Raw genomic sequence first — 16340 nt, 5'->3', positions numbered from 1 at the left:
TTTTGTGATAGCAAAATAGATTGAAATAAAATTAACACTTATCTTACAAAATATTTAATCTAATCTTATCTTGCAGAATTTGCATTATTGTTCATTTTGGTGTAGAATATGTTTGTGTTTTCTTTTTGATTATTTGTAGCTGGTATTTGAACACATTTTTGGTTATTTAGAACTATTTTGGACTGTTTTCGTTTGTAAACGGTGGTTGATCAGTGTGTATTTTTCTCCTGATTCAGATAAATGAGATAAAAGCGTCTGCTAAATGACTAAATGTAAATGTAAATGTAGGTGTGTTGTTGATTTATAAATGTAAATGTAAATGTTAATAATTTTTTTGTTTCTTACAAACACATAGCTTTTTGCTTCACAAAACATTAATTGATGGACTAGAGTCATGTGGTCAAATTTACATAATATTTAATAAAAACACTAAATTTTTGAAAGTTTATAATCCATTGATATGTCTGTCAGAAAATGTATACCATTTAATGTTAAAATGTCAAAAGGTTAACTTATTCATGTTAATTGTTATAATCTCAAAATGAATTGGCTTTGCTGACATTATTTGGCTTAACTGACATTAGATGTAAAATGTACACAGTACTCCTCACTTTCAAGACCAGCAACAGAAGGAGTGTTTTTAATTCTTTCACGTGAAGCTCCACCAAGCTGGGAAACTAGTTAATGACTTCAATTAGTGTTTTCAAAGGGCGTAGGAGACAATAGACACAGTGTTGTTATCACAGTCGTGTCACCACAGCTTAATTGGTCCTCTATTAGGCTTTTACAAACACGGCAGTTCTATCTTATGATCTGGTCTCTGAAGTCCAGTAACAATTTCATGAAGCAGTACAACAGTCTCAGCTGGCCAGATTACATGGGCAGCCTTTCAATAAAGTGTGGTATGAAAATAAACAATAAATGAGAGAACATAATTAGAAAACAGTTGATGTAGTGCTTTACCTGTTTCAGAAAAGTGTAATTGGATCCATCGACACTTAATTTTCTGATTTCATGTAGATCAGCAAGTACAAGAAAGGGCTCTTCAGCTGTGAGAAATATAAAGGTGACTTAATGTGATGAAGACGGACAATTGTAAAGTTAACAAAGCCTGAAAACACATTCTGGGGGGAAATTCACTAAATTATATTTACCTGAAAGAGACTTGCAGCTGTTGGGGTCTTTTCTAGAAGCTTCATAGCCGTCTACACAAAAACACTTAAAGGAACCGTAAGTGTTGGTGCAGTTCTGGCTGCAGGGTAGCGTGGTGGAGCATTCGTCAGTGTCAACACATGTTCTCCCATCGTTCTTCAGGTGAAATCCTGGCCAGCACTTACACTTGACACATTGAAAAATGATAGAGATGTTTTGATTTGAAACCAGCAAATTGATAATAATAAAAAAGACAGCTCTCTGCTGAAACCACTCTGCAAAATTCCACATCATTTCAGTGCCATTTTACGAACTTGGTGATAATACTCAAAAAAAGGAAAATGTTGCCATCATTTAAGGTCATTTCAAATCTGTATCACTTAAAACACACAAAGAGATGTTAGGCAAAAACCATTCACAGTGCTCTTTTCCACACAAATCAAATTGATTGGGGTTCACTTATTTCTGAGTCATCTGCTCCTTTGAAAAACAAAACAACAACAACAACAACAACAACAAAAACATTTGGTTTAAAAGTTACACTAGAACAAAATTGCTGGCATTTTACTGATAACAATGAATTATAAACTTTTTAAATTTCCAAATCTGATGCTTTGTAGCTCATTGAATTACTCGTGTTATGTTCTTTGTTCAGTTGTAACCTGAAAAGCTTTTCTCAACATCCCTTCATTTATACCACAGTGAATGAAGTCAGACTCTTTACTTCCAGGATCTGACTCAACTACAGTACCTACAGTATCGGTGATGTCTTTATCGATTTTTAGGGTGACTGGTTAGATATCTGCCACAGAATGACACTGCCTCCAAGCACCTCTGATGATCACAGGTCACATGAACATGGCACTCATGACACCTAGTTTGCCAATCAGTAAGACTGCAGAAGTGTCTGGAACTCGAGAGAATTAGCTCAAAAGTCTCCCTCCTTAAGGCATGCCTCTAGACAGCTCCCAAAGTCTTTGTTTAAACTTGATCTGAGCATGCCAATTAAGTACCAATGAAGCAAAAATTGGACAAATCATTCCTATAGCTTTTTACTTTGTTACTTATATGTTTGCCAAACTAATTCAGTGAAAAGATGTTGCAGCAACAAAAACAAAGTAGTTTCTGCAAAGCAATTCATCAGTATCATTTGTGCAAAACTTCAAAGTCACATGAAATAAGACATGCATGCATGTGTGTGTGTGTGTGTGTATATATATAATAAAATGTATAAAAATCAAATTCATAAACCTCACAAACCTTGTATCCCACTGGTAAGTCCTGGCAATCCTGCGTACAGCCGCTGACACGACGGTTGAGACATTCATTGACATTGCAGTTTTTCTCATCTGAGCGATCTCCACAGTCATCTTTCAGGTCGCATAAACTCTTCTCAGATATACAGCGGCCATTTGAGCACATGAAAAAGGAACTGTTGCATAAGCTCTCTAGAAATAATCGAGGAAAGTGCAAACAAAGGAAACAAATTAAGGAAAAGTACAAAGCAATACAAACAACACAGATTTGTGATGTTGAAATCCAAGTTGTGAATGTAAAAATGCTTTTGGATAAAGCATGAATGGTTGGATGGCTTTAACTCTGCAATGCTAGAGGGCATAGAAGTTGCAATCCAACAAAAGCCAAATGTTATTTCAAGCTTCCTGCAACTGCCAGTAAGTGCAAGGCTTTTTTTAAATAAATGCTTGGTATGCTCAGCTGAAAACATGCCATCCCCGCAGGTCAAAGTTATCCACTTCAGCCCCCTGCTTTTATCCATGATGTTCCTTGGCCACTTGTATTCCCTCAGATGTTCAGTAAGCCCCACATCCATCAGTCAAACATATTTCAGGCACAGCTCTGTTGGGCCATTACCGGCAGCCAGGCATTTGAGGTTGAGGGGCAGCTCATCAGAGTGGTCAGGGCAGTCTGGGTAACCATCACACTCCCACTGGGCGCTGAGAAGACATCTGCCATCAGCACAGCGGAACTCATCCGGCCCACATGAGCGGTACACTGCGTAAAGAGTGAGGACTTTCAACATAGTGACACACTTCGCTACCAATCTTAAATGGATAGCTCACACAAAAATACTCAACTAAATTCTGTCAGCATTCATTTTAAAACGAGTTTGATTACTTTTTTGTCTGTGGGACACAAAAGCAGATTTGAGTGGAATGTCCAAGCTGCTATTTTTCCAATTAAATTGTTAAAAAAAAAAAAAAAAAAAAAAAAAAAAATCACCACAAAACTATTATAAAATGTTGTCCACTTGACTTGAGAAATCCAGACATACTGATAAATAAATTCTGATAAAATGCATTTTATTTTCCATAGAATGAAAGAAAGAAGACATATGCAATATCCAAAATAATATTAAATCACATAAGGTGTTAGTAAATTATGACAGAATTTAAATGTTTGGATGAACTATGTGAACCTTGAAGATGGATATAAAATAACAAAGGTATGTGATGTTACTTTTCAATTAAATAATCTGCAGATGCCTTGTGTTAGACTTTCTAAGAACTAATGAGAATGCTCTTTGAATCTTTTTTGTTATGAATAATTTTCAAGACTTTTTATTTCATATTTTAACTTCTTTTCAATAAGTTCTAGTGCAGTTCTAGTTTACTGTTTAAACAGGGGTGATGTCCTGTGGAGAGGCTGTCCTTTAATGTTATGAAGACCAGGGTCTAAGTTCTCCATCAGAAAGCCCACAGATGTTTCAGCTTTAAGTAAAAAATAGCTCTAAAACATTTTTAGAAAACCCCAATAATTGAAGTACTTCTTAATTAAGAATGTATAGTACAAATACGAGCACAAAGTAGCCTAAGGCTCACATTAGAGCTTTAATTAACTGAGAAATGCCTCACTTTTTCCATTAAAATACTGCACATTTTTGCTATTTCAATGTTGAGTTTTGTGGTATTCGGTTTACTTAATAAATAAAATTAGCTTTTGCAAATTCCTTAAGGGAAAAGCAGGTAATTATAGTGACCAAAGGTAGAGATAATGCATTTCTCAACAGCTTATTCTGTTGCTTATTCAAAGCCTAAGTCTGAAAATACACCTTTGGAATATAGAAAAAGCAAATAAATATTACTCATTCAGACAGATTTCAAGAAAAGTTGCTTACCACATTCAACCGATTCATCTGAGCCATCTCCGCAGTCATCATCATGGTCACAAACAAAGCGTTTTGGAATGCAGCCATTGTTAAGGCATCTGAAGGAATTCTCGTCACATGTGTTATTTGGAGCTGCAGGGTAAACATCAGGACCTTGAGCTTAATTAATTCTCACTAAGACTTATTTCACCTTGGGCTACTAGTCATATCTGCCAAAGCCTACAGTCTGACGTTACAAAACGCATCACTAATGAAGTGCCTGTGGTTAGGAAAATCTTATTCTTTGGATGTCATTGAGTTTTTAAATCCTGACCTGAGCACGTATCAAACAGGCAATTATAATGAATGGCCGACATCACTGCTAGAACAACACCTGAAGGGAGCTTTCATCGATAACACATCGACATGCAGAAGACATTTTAAACAAATCAATGGGAATATTTACCACAGCCGGCCGCCGCGAGCTCATCGCTGCCATCGGGACAGTCTCTCTCCCCGTCACACAACCAGCGCTTGGGGACACATGCGTACGAGCCTGGACAACTGAATAACCCTGGGGCGCAGGTCACCGAGCCTGGAGAATATTTTGTTAGTAATGCACCATTAAATGTTGCTCAGGTCTATTGATTATAAATCACAGCCTATTTGGATATCTAGAAGAATCACACAGTAATTTGTGAAAGCTTTTTAACAAATGCACGGAATACATTTGGATGTTCTGTTTTGCTTATCAAGTTCTGAAAAGCGTTTATTGTGTTTAATTGCATTTGGCGTTATTAGGAACACAGCAACATCATTTATATCTTACTGACATTTCATTACAATCCAAATTAAATGTTTGTTTACTACAAATATTTACTAATATACTAAACCATGATTGCATTTTCATAATTGCCCAATTTATAATAGTTGCATTGTACTGAGCCCCTGTATAAACTCAAATCATTCAAAATGCTGCCTTTGAGGCACAGAAAAAACAATATTTACAGTCGCAAATAATGGAAGGAGAGGTCACATGCGTACCGCAGAGATCCACGCTCTCATCCACTCCATCCCCACAGTCGTCTTCACCATCACAGAGCCACTGCTTCGCTATGCACTTGTTCTTCGAACAAGCAAACTGGTTCCACAGACAGGAGGAGTCTATCAACAAAGGAGTTTGAGAGGCGCAAATAACAGTGCTTAGAAAAATGACATCCACAATTTAGGACTCATCTCTAGCCGAATGCTTTTAGAGAGTTGGTTTCTTTATTTCTAAATTCAGCAGACTTGGTTGTAGACCTCTGGAATACACTTATATTACTTGTGCTCTCTAAAAACAGCAGCAACAAAACACTATAAAACCTCTCGCCATAAATATGTCAGTCTTTGTTAGAGTGTTTTTTACACAAAGATGCAATAAAGTAGAATAACTGTGATTTCTGCATTTTTGTTGTGTAATCACACTTTTATCCTGTCATTCATCTCAAATATATAGAACTAGCAGGCAAATCTATCTCTGTTTTTTGTGTTGAGCAACAGCTTTACTCTATGAAAATTATTTTTGATTGCTTTTATTCAGCTCTGATATGTCTACATGCTAGTGCTCTTCTAAAAGTTGTCAAAATAATATTTCAGCTCATATATGTATTTAAAATGTACAAAATTGATGCTGTGGCAAAATGGTCAAATAAATCGACGCAATCTATTAAAAAAAATATCTATTTCAAATAAATACTGGCCTTGAAATGTTCTATTCATCAAAGAGTTCTGAAAAAAGTCAATTGTATCACCATTTCCACAATATATTAAGAAGCACAGCTATTTTCACCTGCTTTCGGTAAATAAATGTTTCTTGAAAACCAGATCAGCATATTAGAATGATTTCTGAAGGATAATGTGACACTGAAAACTGGAGTAAAAGCTGCTGAAAAGTCTGCTTTGCCATCACAGGAAAAAAATGAATTTGAAAATATATTAACATAGTGAACAGTCTCTTTAAATGGTAATAATATTTTACAATATTATTGCCTACACTGTATTTTTTTATCATATAGATGCAGCCTTGGTGAGCATAATAGACTACTGTCAAAAAAATCATCAACTTACAAAAACTTAACAACCTTAAACTTTTGAATAGTACTGTACCAGACATGCCTAAACGACAGTGTTTTTAATCAAATTCTTTTATGATCAAGAAATCTCACAGATCTGTTGGAACGTAATTATACGTCAACATAATTATATACTAAAACATGCCCATGCATGTGCAAATTACAATAGCAGGAAAGCAGATGACAAAGATGACAGGTCATATCTAAGCCAAGTTTTTTTTTCTTCTTTTTTTCAGTTCTATTCTAGACAGACTCTGCCTGCCAAAAAAGTTATAGTGGTCCACTCCTGGGGTTAGAGCATGGAGAATTAAATTAAGGGTCGCAGCAGGAAAGATTGGTCTCAAATTCCCATGATTCTCCTCGACTGTCTGATGCTTTCTTGCTATATCTTCAGATATCCTATCTCCATTCACAGTGCTGATGGTGAGCAAGTGAAAGTGAAAGTGAGTGAAAGTGAAAGTGAAAGTGAAAGTGAAAGTGACATTCAGCCAAGTATGGTGACCCATACTCAGAATTCGTGCTCTGCATTTAACCCATCCGAAGTGCACACACACAGAGCAGTGAACACACACACACTGTGAACACACACCCGGAGCAGTGGGCAGCCATTTTTATGCTGCGGCGCCCGGGGAGCAGTTGGGGGTTCGATGCCTTGCTCAAGGGCACCTAAGTCATGGTATTGAAGGTTGAGAGAGAACTGTACATGCACTCCCCCCACCCACAATTCCTGCCGGCCCGAGACTCGAACTCACAACCCTTCGATTGGGAGTCCGACTCTCTAACCATTAGGCCACGACTTCCCCACAAAGATGTCATGTCATCTTAAGGAGAAAAACACCCTTTCAATTCTAAAAAAGGAGCATGTTCACATTAGATGTGGAGCATACAGTAGGTTTTTTTTTTTTAAAGTAATTAATTCACTAATTCATGCATTTATTCAAAAATAAATAAATAAATGCATACATATATAATCAAGAAATAACTAAAACTCATTTCTAAATGTATAATATATAATCTATCTGAATTTCATACATCTGTTTGGTGAACTGAAAATGGTGAACTTTAAGGGATCCTGCTATATACATACACATAAGCCTCCAAGGGCACAGGTACACATGGGGATTGGTTTTTATCACCTGAAAATGCTTCTCTTGACCTCAGTATTAGCAGCTGAATTGGTTTCTGCATTCAAAGCTCATCTCAAGAGGTGGGCCGTAATCTCTCGCTCCACATGAGAAATCAAGCCGAGTGAAAGCAATGGGAGCCTAATACCAGTCATGCTTACCACACTGGAACTCATCTGCACCATCTTCACAATCCTTCTGCCCATCACAAAGCCACACGCTGGAGATGCAGTTCCCGCTGGGGCAGGCGAAGTGGCCTTCTGCACATTTCTGCCCGTGGGAGACTGCGGCAGTCGGAGAAAATACGTGTTTGATTATGGAGAGCGTAAATAAGTCCAAGATTTTCATAGTGTAGTGAGAATTTGGTCCAGCGGTTGTTTGGGTCATTATTCCCTCCCTAAAATCGCTCCCAGGCAGATTAAATATTTATGTGATGCAATTCTCTATGGAACTATAAGGGTGTAAAAGTGCACTTGCCTCATTAAAAGTACATCTCCATTCAGACAGGTCTTCTCCGATAAATTCCACATTTGCTTTCTATTTGAAACCACTGACACGCTAATGAGTAATAAGCTGAAACCTGCCAAGACTAATTTGCAAGCCACCTTTTCATCAGCCGTTTTGAAGGGACCGCAGTTTGCAGGAGTGTTTAAATGTCTGCTCTTCACAAGTCTGACAATCACCAATAATTATTCATCAGCCTTCCGCACCTTTTGAGGCTCTTCAAGCATGGAGAAAAAGACAGGGGCTTGTCTCTGCTTCATTACCTCTTTCATAAATAGTGTTTCGACAAAATTAATTCGATTTTAATGGAACCTGGCTTCCTCAAGCTGCAAAGCTAGTGTTATAGTGAGCGTTACCCTGACAGTTCCTCTCGTCGGCGTAATCTCCGCAGTCATTGGCACCATCACACAGCCACGAATGGTGAACGCAGAGTGAGGTGCTGTTACAACTGACAAAGACCTTTTCTGCAACTCCCATCCTGTAAAAGTCTGCACAATCTGTGTGATCTGAAATAAAGGGGGAAGACTTTGTGATCAAGGTCATAAGAGATGACAAAACAGACAACGCAAATGATTCCAAGCTGTATGATCATTCATGCAGACACACACAATCCATAAACAAAATTAAATCAATAGTTCACCCAAATATGACTTCTGTCCATACGACTCTGAAAAGATGATTTTCTTAATATTATCCTAGCTACTATTTGCAATGCAATGAAAGTGAATAGAGCAGAGTCTCCAAAATTACAAAAAAGCACCATTAAAGTAATAAAGTATCATTAAAATACAACCACACTATTCAGAAAGGGCACATTAAATAGATCAAAAGTAATAGTAAACAACACATTTATAATGTTACAAAAGATTTCTATTTCAAATAAATTATGTACTTTTGATTTTTTTTTTATTCATCAGAGAATCCCGAAAAAGAAATATGTATCACAGTTTCCACAACAATATTAAGTAGAACACGTTTTCAACATTAATAATAATAATAATAATAAGAAATGTTTCTTGTGAATTAAATCAATATACTGTATAAGGATGATTTCTAAAGGACCATGTGATACTACAAGACTGTAGTAATAGCTGTGGAAAATTTGGCTTTGCATAAATAAATTGCAATGGCACTTCATAATATTATGGACCAAATACATTTAGACTTAGTAAAAATAAAAGGTTTCTTTTTAAAAAATCTTACTGATCCCAAACATTTGAAGGGTAATATATAAGTGTGCTGAAGCCATATATTAGCTTTTCGTGAAAAACAGACAGAAATTTGTTTGGTCGAAAATATTGTTCTCCTCCAAAGCCCCAAAATGAACTTCAGAAGACATGCAGTCTACAAAAACATCAATACCAAATGCCATTGGCTCTGTCACTGATGTCAATGCTGCCATTTGATTCGGAAGTTCTAGCAGAGAAGAAGTTTTGACTAATTATTTTAATATTAATATTAATAATTAATATTAATTAATAGACTAAAAATTCATATGACATTAAAAGACTTGGAATATAGTCCCTCAGACTTGCTTTTAAATGTGGTTTTTGTGCTTTCCCCCTTTCATTATATGGGAAAGAGTGGACAGGACATGCTGTAAAAATGTGAATTTTTTGTTCCATTGAGGAAAGACAGTCATAAAGATTTGGAAGGACAATTTTTTTCATCTCTGGGTGAACTGTCCCTTTAATGACAGTTTATTGATTTATCCCCAGTTCTATCTAGGAATGCATTACATTTGTAGTCTATAATAGTCTGATACATCAGTGATTATTACAGTAGGATAAAGAGAACGTGTGCTGCTTTGCAACATGGCCTTACTGCAGTTCTTTTCATCCGAGGCATCGGCGCAGTCGATGACCTGGTTGCACCAGGAGGATATTGGTATGCAAGTTCCATCTTGACAGGATGACTCAGATGCAGCACATGTGACATCTGGAACAGAGACACTTCATTTACACTGAGAGCAGAGAGACTACAGCAACTGGATGTGCGCTTAAATTAATGAAATATTGTGTGCCAATATTTGTATGATATGCACTGCAATTCACTGATGATAACAGGGTCTTCTAGACAGGACTCCAAAGAAAATGACTTGTGAAATGCTTTCACATCTTGAAAATTGGATGTCATTTTTGAGGTCTAACATTGACTGAAATAAACTTACATGCAGCACAATATATTTTTGCTGCCTATTTTCTTTTATAGACTGGAAAAAAATACAAATAACTTCCTTAAGTGAAATTTATATGCAAAATGTCAAAATAATAATATTCACAGACAAGATACCCACTGTTACAAAATGCCTCATCTGAGTTGTCCCCACAGTCGTCCATTCCATCACAAAAGCGATTGTTAGCCACACAACGCCTGTTGTAGCAAGGACGGTGACCCTTTCGGCAGCTCCTGTTGTCTAGCGATACGGAAAGCAACGGCACAGCAAATCTTTCACATCAGGGCAAAAAAGCTTCATATCCTCTCTCTTATTTACTCTTTCTTTTGCTCTGGGCTTATTCCCATTTGCTCCTCTGGTTGAAAGCAGTAAGGAGAAGCGGCTCATTTTATTAGGTTTAAGCCTCAGGGAATGGAACTGCCACCTTAAACCAATTCTGCGTGCTTACTGCTTTCATGATGCAGGAGCAGGGAGTACATACGGCGAAGCATTGTGATCAGCTACTTACCACAATATTGCATTTTCTCATCTGACTTGTCTTTGCAGTGGGCAATTCCATCACATGTTAGCTGGTAGTCTATACATTCCCCATTTCCACACTCAAACTCAGTGTGGATGTTGCAAGAGGACGTTTTTGCTATAAAAGAGAACACAAAATGATGTTAAAAGAATCTAGCAAACAAAACTTTATGTTAATTATAGAATAGATGTATTCAACTGAATTTTAATTAACTTCTGAATAAAATCAAAAATAAGACGAAAATTTGAATCATGTCTTTGATCAAATAGCACACCTTTTCTCAAGAAGCTAAAATTTTTGAAGTACCATTCATGTCCATAGCAAAAATAGTACAGGAAGAGTTTAAATAGCAAACTTCTGAGCAACAGCCATAGCGATGACTAGTTGCTGGAATAAATGAAGCAAAGTAATTTCATATCTTTCTGAGAGTCTGAGGGAAGCATGGGGAAACTTACACACACATCTGTTGTCATCGAGTAGTATCCGCTCTCCTCGGCAGCTGCAGTTGACTGTGCCATCTGGAGTAAGGAGACACAGGTCACCACAGCCACCATTCAGAACCCTGCATGGAGATAGCTCGCCTGAAACAAGGGACAAGGGAACATCACGTACTGTACCTTCACAACAGTGCTCTGAGTCTATAAAAAAAGCCTGAATAACAATATTAAGCAACAAACAAACATGAACACAGAGAAAAGTCATTCCAAAGTCTTTGAAGTGAGCAATCCACAAAACTTTAAGCTAAAAACAGGTTTGCTTTCTTAAAAAGAGCTGACTATACTGACAAATGCAGTACATCAGGGGCTTATTCACTGAATACCCTGGAGTTCCTACAAAGTGCAGTTCCTAAGCAAAACAAAAAAGTTGTTAAAAATTTAAAACGTAAGGGTAATCTCATTTAAATGGAAGAGGAAAACTATACTGTTCTGCTCTATTTCTGCTTGCTTTCTTCTTCATTTTAGTTTTTAATTTTAATTTTAGTAATTTTGTGTTGTATACTGTTAAAAAATAAAAATACAGACAGACAGACAGACAGATAGATAGATAGATATATAGATAGATAGATAGATAAAGGTAAGACACCCGTAAAAATCAATGCAGAAAATTCTGTCATATTAATACAGTACATTGTGTGCTATTTATTTTAGAGTGCAAATAGTTTTTTTTATTAATTTCTATTTCAGTTTTAGTTTTTGTCATTTTAGTACATCAAGTTAAACTAACTTAAAATGAAAAATGTTTCCTTGGCAACTAGCCTGAAAAGTTTTGAAAATGATTTTATATTTTATTTCATTTCATTTCAGTTAAAGCTATTATTTTTATTTCAAATAACATTTTTATGGTGTACCTTTTAGTTTCAGTTTTAGTTAACTATAATAACCCTGCTTTGTACAGATGTTCTCACATCCATTAAAGCACAAGATGTTCTTAGAACAGATCTCAAATCATGCTGGAGAACAGGTTTTTGGTTTATGCTGCTGTCATTAACGATACCAAGATATTCTGCAAGCTTTACTGTAATTATTATGCAGGTAATATATAGGTAGAATGAAAAGAAAAATTTAAATAGAAAGAACTGTCCATTTAATCAGACCAATCAAATAACTTTTAAATGAAAATCCAGATTGTCAGGGAACATTATGAATCCAGAACATTGTGCCTCTGGGAGCTTTATGAAGCACCCATACTTATGAAGAGCCTCCAGCATCTCTAATTCATTGTGTTGTGACTCAGCATGAATATGGAAACGAGTCTCAAAAATCAAAGGTGGTGTGTTAACTTGGTATAGTGTCAGATGAAAGAATAGAAAAGAAAGATTTCTGTAAGAAGATCACATTGTTGATCACAACAGCAGTTATCTTCGCATCTGTCTGGCGGTGCTGACTGGTAACATTCCTTAGGTAAAAATGGTTAGGGGCAGACAGCTGCAATCATATGGCATGATCAAACAAATGAGAGGAGAAAACCCCTCACAGCAGGCTTCCAAACAGAAACCGTCGGGAGTCTCTTAAACCGATTTTCCAATGTCCTACATTTCATATTTGTGACAGTTCAGAGCGTCCTCCGTGACTCAAGAATACTTCATTAAATTAATTATGTCTCCAATTTAGTTTGCTTGGTTACTAAATAAGTCCATTCTAATATATCATTCCTACTATTCCTTGGAAATCAAAAAAAGCCACCACCAGCGAAAGCTTAACTGTGAATTCATTGCACGCAACACAAATATGAAAGTTTTAGAGGCCACTCTCAGAGCCCAATCATTTATTTTGGTATACTTACAATTATTAGTGTCTTTGGCAACTGCTATAATTCCCATTGGCTGGTGGGGAATATCAGCCCTGAGAACTTTAGTATCTCCTCCCGTGAACTTGTTGGTTCGCAGCACAGCCCGCCGAGTCCAGTCAGACCAAAAAATGTAGTTTCCATGGATAGCAAGTCCAAAAAATGTGCCAGGTCCTGACCTTACAATCACCTGACAAAAAAATAAAATGAATTTTTGGTTAGTGTGACAGGTCCTGACCTTACAGTATAATAGCATTTGCTTACAGATATATATATATATAATTGTATATATATATATATATATATAATATATATATATATATGTATATATATGTATATATATATATATTTGTGTGCTGCCATTTATTGTACTGATATACTGGTACTGATATTTTTTGCATCCTAATATTTCAGTCATCCAGCTGTCAAAATATTTTCCACTATTATAAGTCATCGCAAAACATGCATCATTTTTGGCCACCAGTCCTTTAGAAAAATGCATCTTACACAAGGATCAGACCAATGGGTTACAATTAAAAACAAGGGACAAAAACAAACTCTGACGACCACTGGAAAGTCTCTTTGAGAGGACTAAAACTAATGTGTAGGTAGAGGACACGTGCTTTAAATAATCCCCCAGCAGCCAGTTTAGCTCAGATCCTGTGAGTGTTAATGCTGGTGTCATGGTGACCGACACAGATATACATCACAAGACTCCTTCTGGGAGTTTCCAGGCTGTGGGGCGGGAGAATGTCCCACAGCTCCGGAGACCCAACCATTAACAGGAACACGCTTGTAGCCGTGATCACATTAGCCCTGCCACCATGGTGGGAAAAATAGGACAGGTGTTGATTAAGAGAGCCCAGCTTGAGCAAACAACAACTGGAGATACGAGAGGGGAGGAAAAATGAGGAGCATGCCAGATGGTTTTTGATGGAGCATATTGATTCAGAATTAAATTTAGGGGTGCAAGCGTTCTGCTCCATCACTAATTATCTCTGTTTATCTGATCAAATACATGTCAAATAGAGTTTTTGACTAACAACTATAGCTGCATGCATTTGTTCGCAGTTCTGATGGGCATTACCAAAAATTTACATCTATAATAGTAGTCCTCTTTGTGTGGATGTGATATAAATGATGGCACCTCACAGTGTGACAGATTGTGTTTCATCAGAGAAAGTCTAACCATGCGTACCATTAAGCTTCCACTCAGTTTCACCACACAAACCTCTTTGCTAAAACCAGTTGGGAGATTCCAACTCTAAGGCAGTTTGCCAAAAGCCATGTTTATTTAGTTTTGCTTAATTCTTCACAGTTTAATTGGCTGGTTGATAGGACGGCCCGGCAGGGGTCTCAAAATAAGCTTTCATTACCACTAGTGTGCTTAGATTGGGAGGTTGAGGAACTCTAACTCTTTGTCATGTTTCTTCAAAGTGGATAATTCATTACAATTAAGCTGATTTTGTGAAGGGTCAATGGACCCGGCATCAGTGGACACTTAAAAACCCCAGAGGGTCGCTCGTCCTATTGCTGGTCATCAAGTCATTATTGTCGAGATGTAGAGACCTGCTGCAAAACCCAAATGAGGCTTATGTTTTAGAAAATGAGTAGGAATTACTTCAACTGGTTGTTGTTATTTCCACTAATCAAAAGCACTCCATTAAACAATAAGAAACAAATAAAGAAAAAAAGAAAAATGTAGAATTAACTGGAACAGTCACTAGGGTTAATTTAACATGATTCATTATTCAAAAAGCTATAAAAGAATAACATCTTTGAAGTATCTTCATTTTGAGTTTTTCTCAACAAATACTGATATGCAATTAATCACGAAGAATCTGATTAATTAATCAGCATATCATAATTAATTTGCTTAAAGTTTGTGGTAACACTTGACAGCAAGGTTCTTTGTGTATTAGTTGCATTAGATAACATTAAACATGCATTGACTAACAATGAACTAACATTGGAACTATTTTTAACAGTATTAATTCATTTTAAATGTCTTAAAACTGATAAACTATTGCATATATTTTTTCAAATATTTAAATAGCACATCAGCCTAGATTAAAAAATGCTGTAGAAGAGTTGTTTATTGAAAAAAAATAAAAAATGTTTTCTGAAACATCACAAAAGAGCGAAAGAGTGATACTCACATGTCTGTGGGAGCCGTCATATTCACAGCGTTCAATTTTGCCCAGGCTGCCGTCAGAAAAATACAGCTTTTCCGCTTTATGGTCAATTGTGAGTCCGTTAGGAGTGAATACATCTGTGCTAATGATGACTTTCATGTTATTCCCTGCAAGAGTGGAGCGCATGATACTTGGGCGCTGCTCGTTCCAGTTGGTCCAAAACATGAGGCTACAAAATACACGGGACAAAAAATGAGAGAAATGGAAGATATTTTACAGACAGCTCTAGCAAGACAAAATGATTCAATACTGTCGCCTGCTGGTATTTTTAAACAGGCTCTATGGTGCAAGGGAATATCACTGACTTCACAAATAATAGTGGGCAGAAAGGCCTCAGGGCCTATTTGACATTCCTCTTACAAATTTCTTTTACAGTCTAATTCCACGGACTAATTGAAAATTAGTGATACATGCTGACATTCTATGCCAATTAATCATTTCAGGTTAGATTCTAATTAACAGCAGTCTGTAGTCCATTTGAAAAAGTGCCAGATTACCAAGTAAGCATATTCTCTCCAAGGTTGAGGGTTTAATGTAGTCGGTGAACTCAGCGGCGGCACATCTTTCTGAATATCAATGCTGTTCATCAGTCTCAAACGGTTCTTTTGGAGAGGATATTTAAGTGCATATACCATCCACAATGTCTGGAGAGTTGCTACTCTGCTGGGTCAGGAATAAAAATATTCCTTCCACAACAAATTTCACATGGTGCCCTGCTCGTCTGAAGAGGTCAAACTAATTAAAATGTTTTCCTTCTTGACTGATTGACATTCCATATATGTCAGTTTTCCTGTGTGTGACGAATCAATTTGCTCTCGATTTTAAAAGTTAATATGCTTCCTCCTGACATAAAAATCAATTTTGTTTCACATTATGTGTCCACAAAGGTTTCTCTATCAAGTGAATGTGTCCATTTTATTTAGTCTGTAGCGAATGAAATCTTTCCCTCTGTTGGAGCGGAAAAATGGCACCTTTCATATGCGTCACATCAAACGCCATTGGTTTTTGCATGTCACATGACCAGTGACTGGGCTTTTTGAATGTTCTGACGTGCAAATAAACATTTCAATGCACATGACAACAAACTTAGTCTCATGTGAAAATATATATGTTTTGTCCTGTATAAAAGTACTGTCCTTGAAAATTGAAAAAAAAAAAAACAC

General features: G+C 36.6%; 1 protein-coding gene across 1 annotated transcript in view; it reads right to left on the bottom strand.

Annotated features, from left to right (window-relative positions):
- The window catches only part of lrp1bb (low density lipoprotein receptor-related protein 1Bb), a 247096-nt gene that overhangs the window by 41008 nt on the left and 189748 nt on the right, over positions 1-16340 (bottom strand). The window contains exons 43-57 of the mRNA XM_042731628.1: positions 15142-15346; positions 12980-13172; positions 11152-11277; positions 10685-10813; positions 10297-10416; positions 9825-9938; positions 8357-8506; positions 7658-7780; positions 5303-5422; positions 4725-4853; positions 4289-4411; positions 3025-3165; positions 2413-2600; positions 1155-1338; positions 964-1049 (exon numbers count right to left, since the gene is read on the bottom strand). Of these exons, the coding sequence (XP_042587562.1) occupies positions 964-1049; positions 1155-1338; positions 2413-2600; positions 3025-3165; positions 4289-4411; positions 4725-4853; positions 5303-5422; positions 7658-7780; positions 8357-8506; positions 9825-9938; positions 10297-10416; positions 10685-10813; positions 11152-11277; positions 12980-13172; positions 15142-15346 (2131 nt within the window). The remainder of the gene's footprint in view (positions 1-963; positions 1050-1154; positions 1339-2412; positions 2601-3024; positions 3166-4288; positions 4412-4724; positions 4854-5302; positions 5423-7657; positions 7781-8356; positions 8507-9824; positions 9939-10296; positions 10417-10684; positions 10814-11151; positions 11278-12979; positions 13173-15141; positions 15347-16340) is intronic.

Source organism: Cyprinus carpio, chromosome B9 (genome assembly GCF_018340385.1).
Source record: "Cyprinus carpio isolate SPL01 chromosome B9, ASM1834038v1, whole genome shotgun sequence".
Classification (NCBI taxonomy): Eukaryota; Metazoa; Chordata; class Actinopteri; order Cypriniformes; family Cyprinidae; genus Cyprinus; species Cyprinus carpio.
The sequence above is the reverse complement of the archived record's forward strand: the minus strand, read 5'-3'. Positions and strand labels throughout refer to the sequence as shown.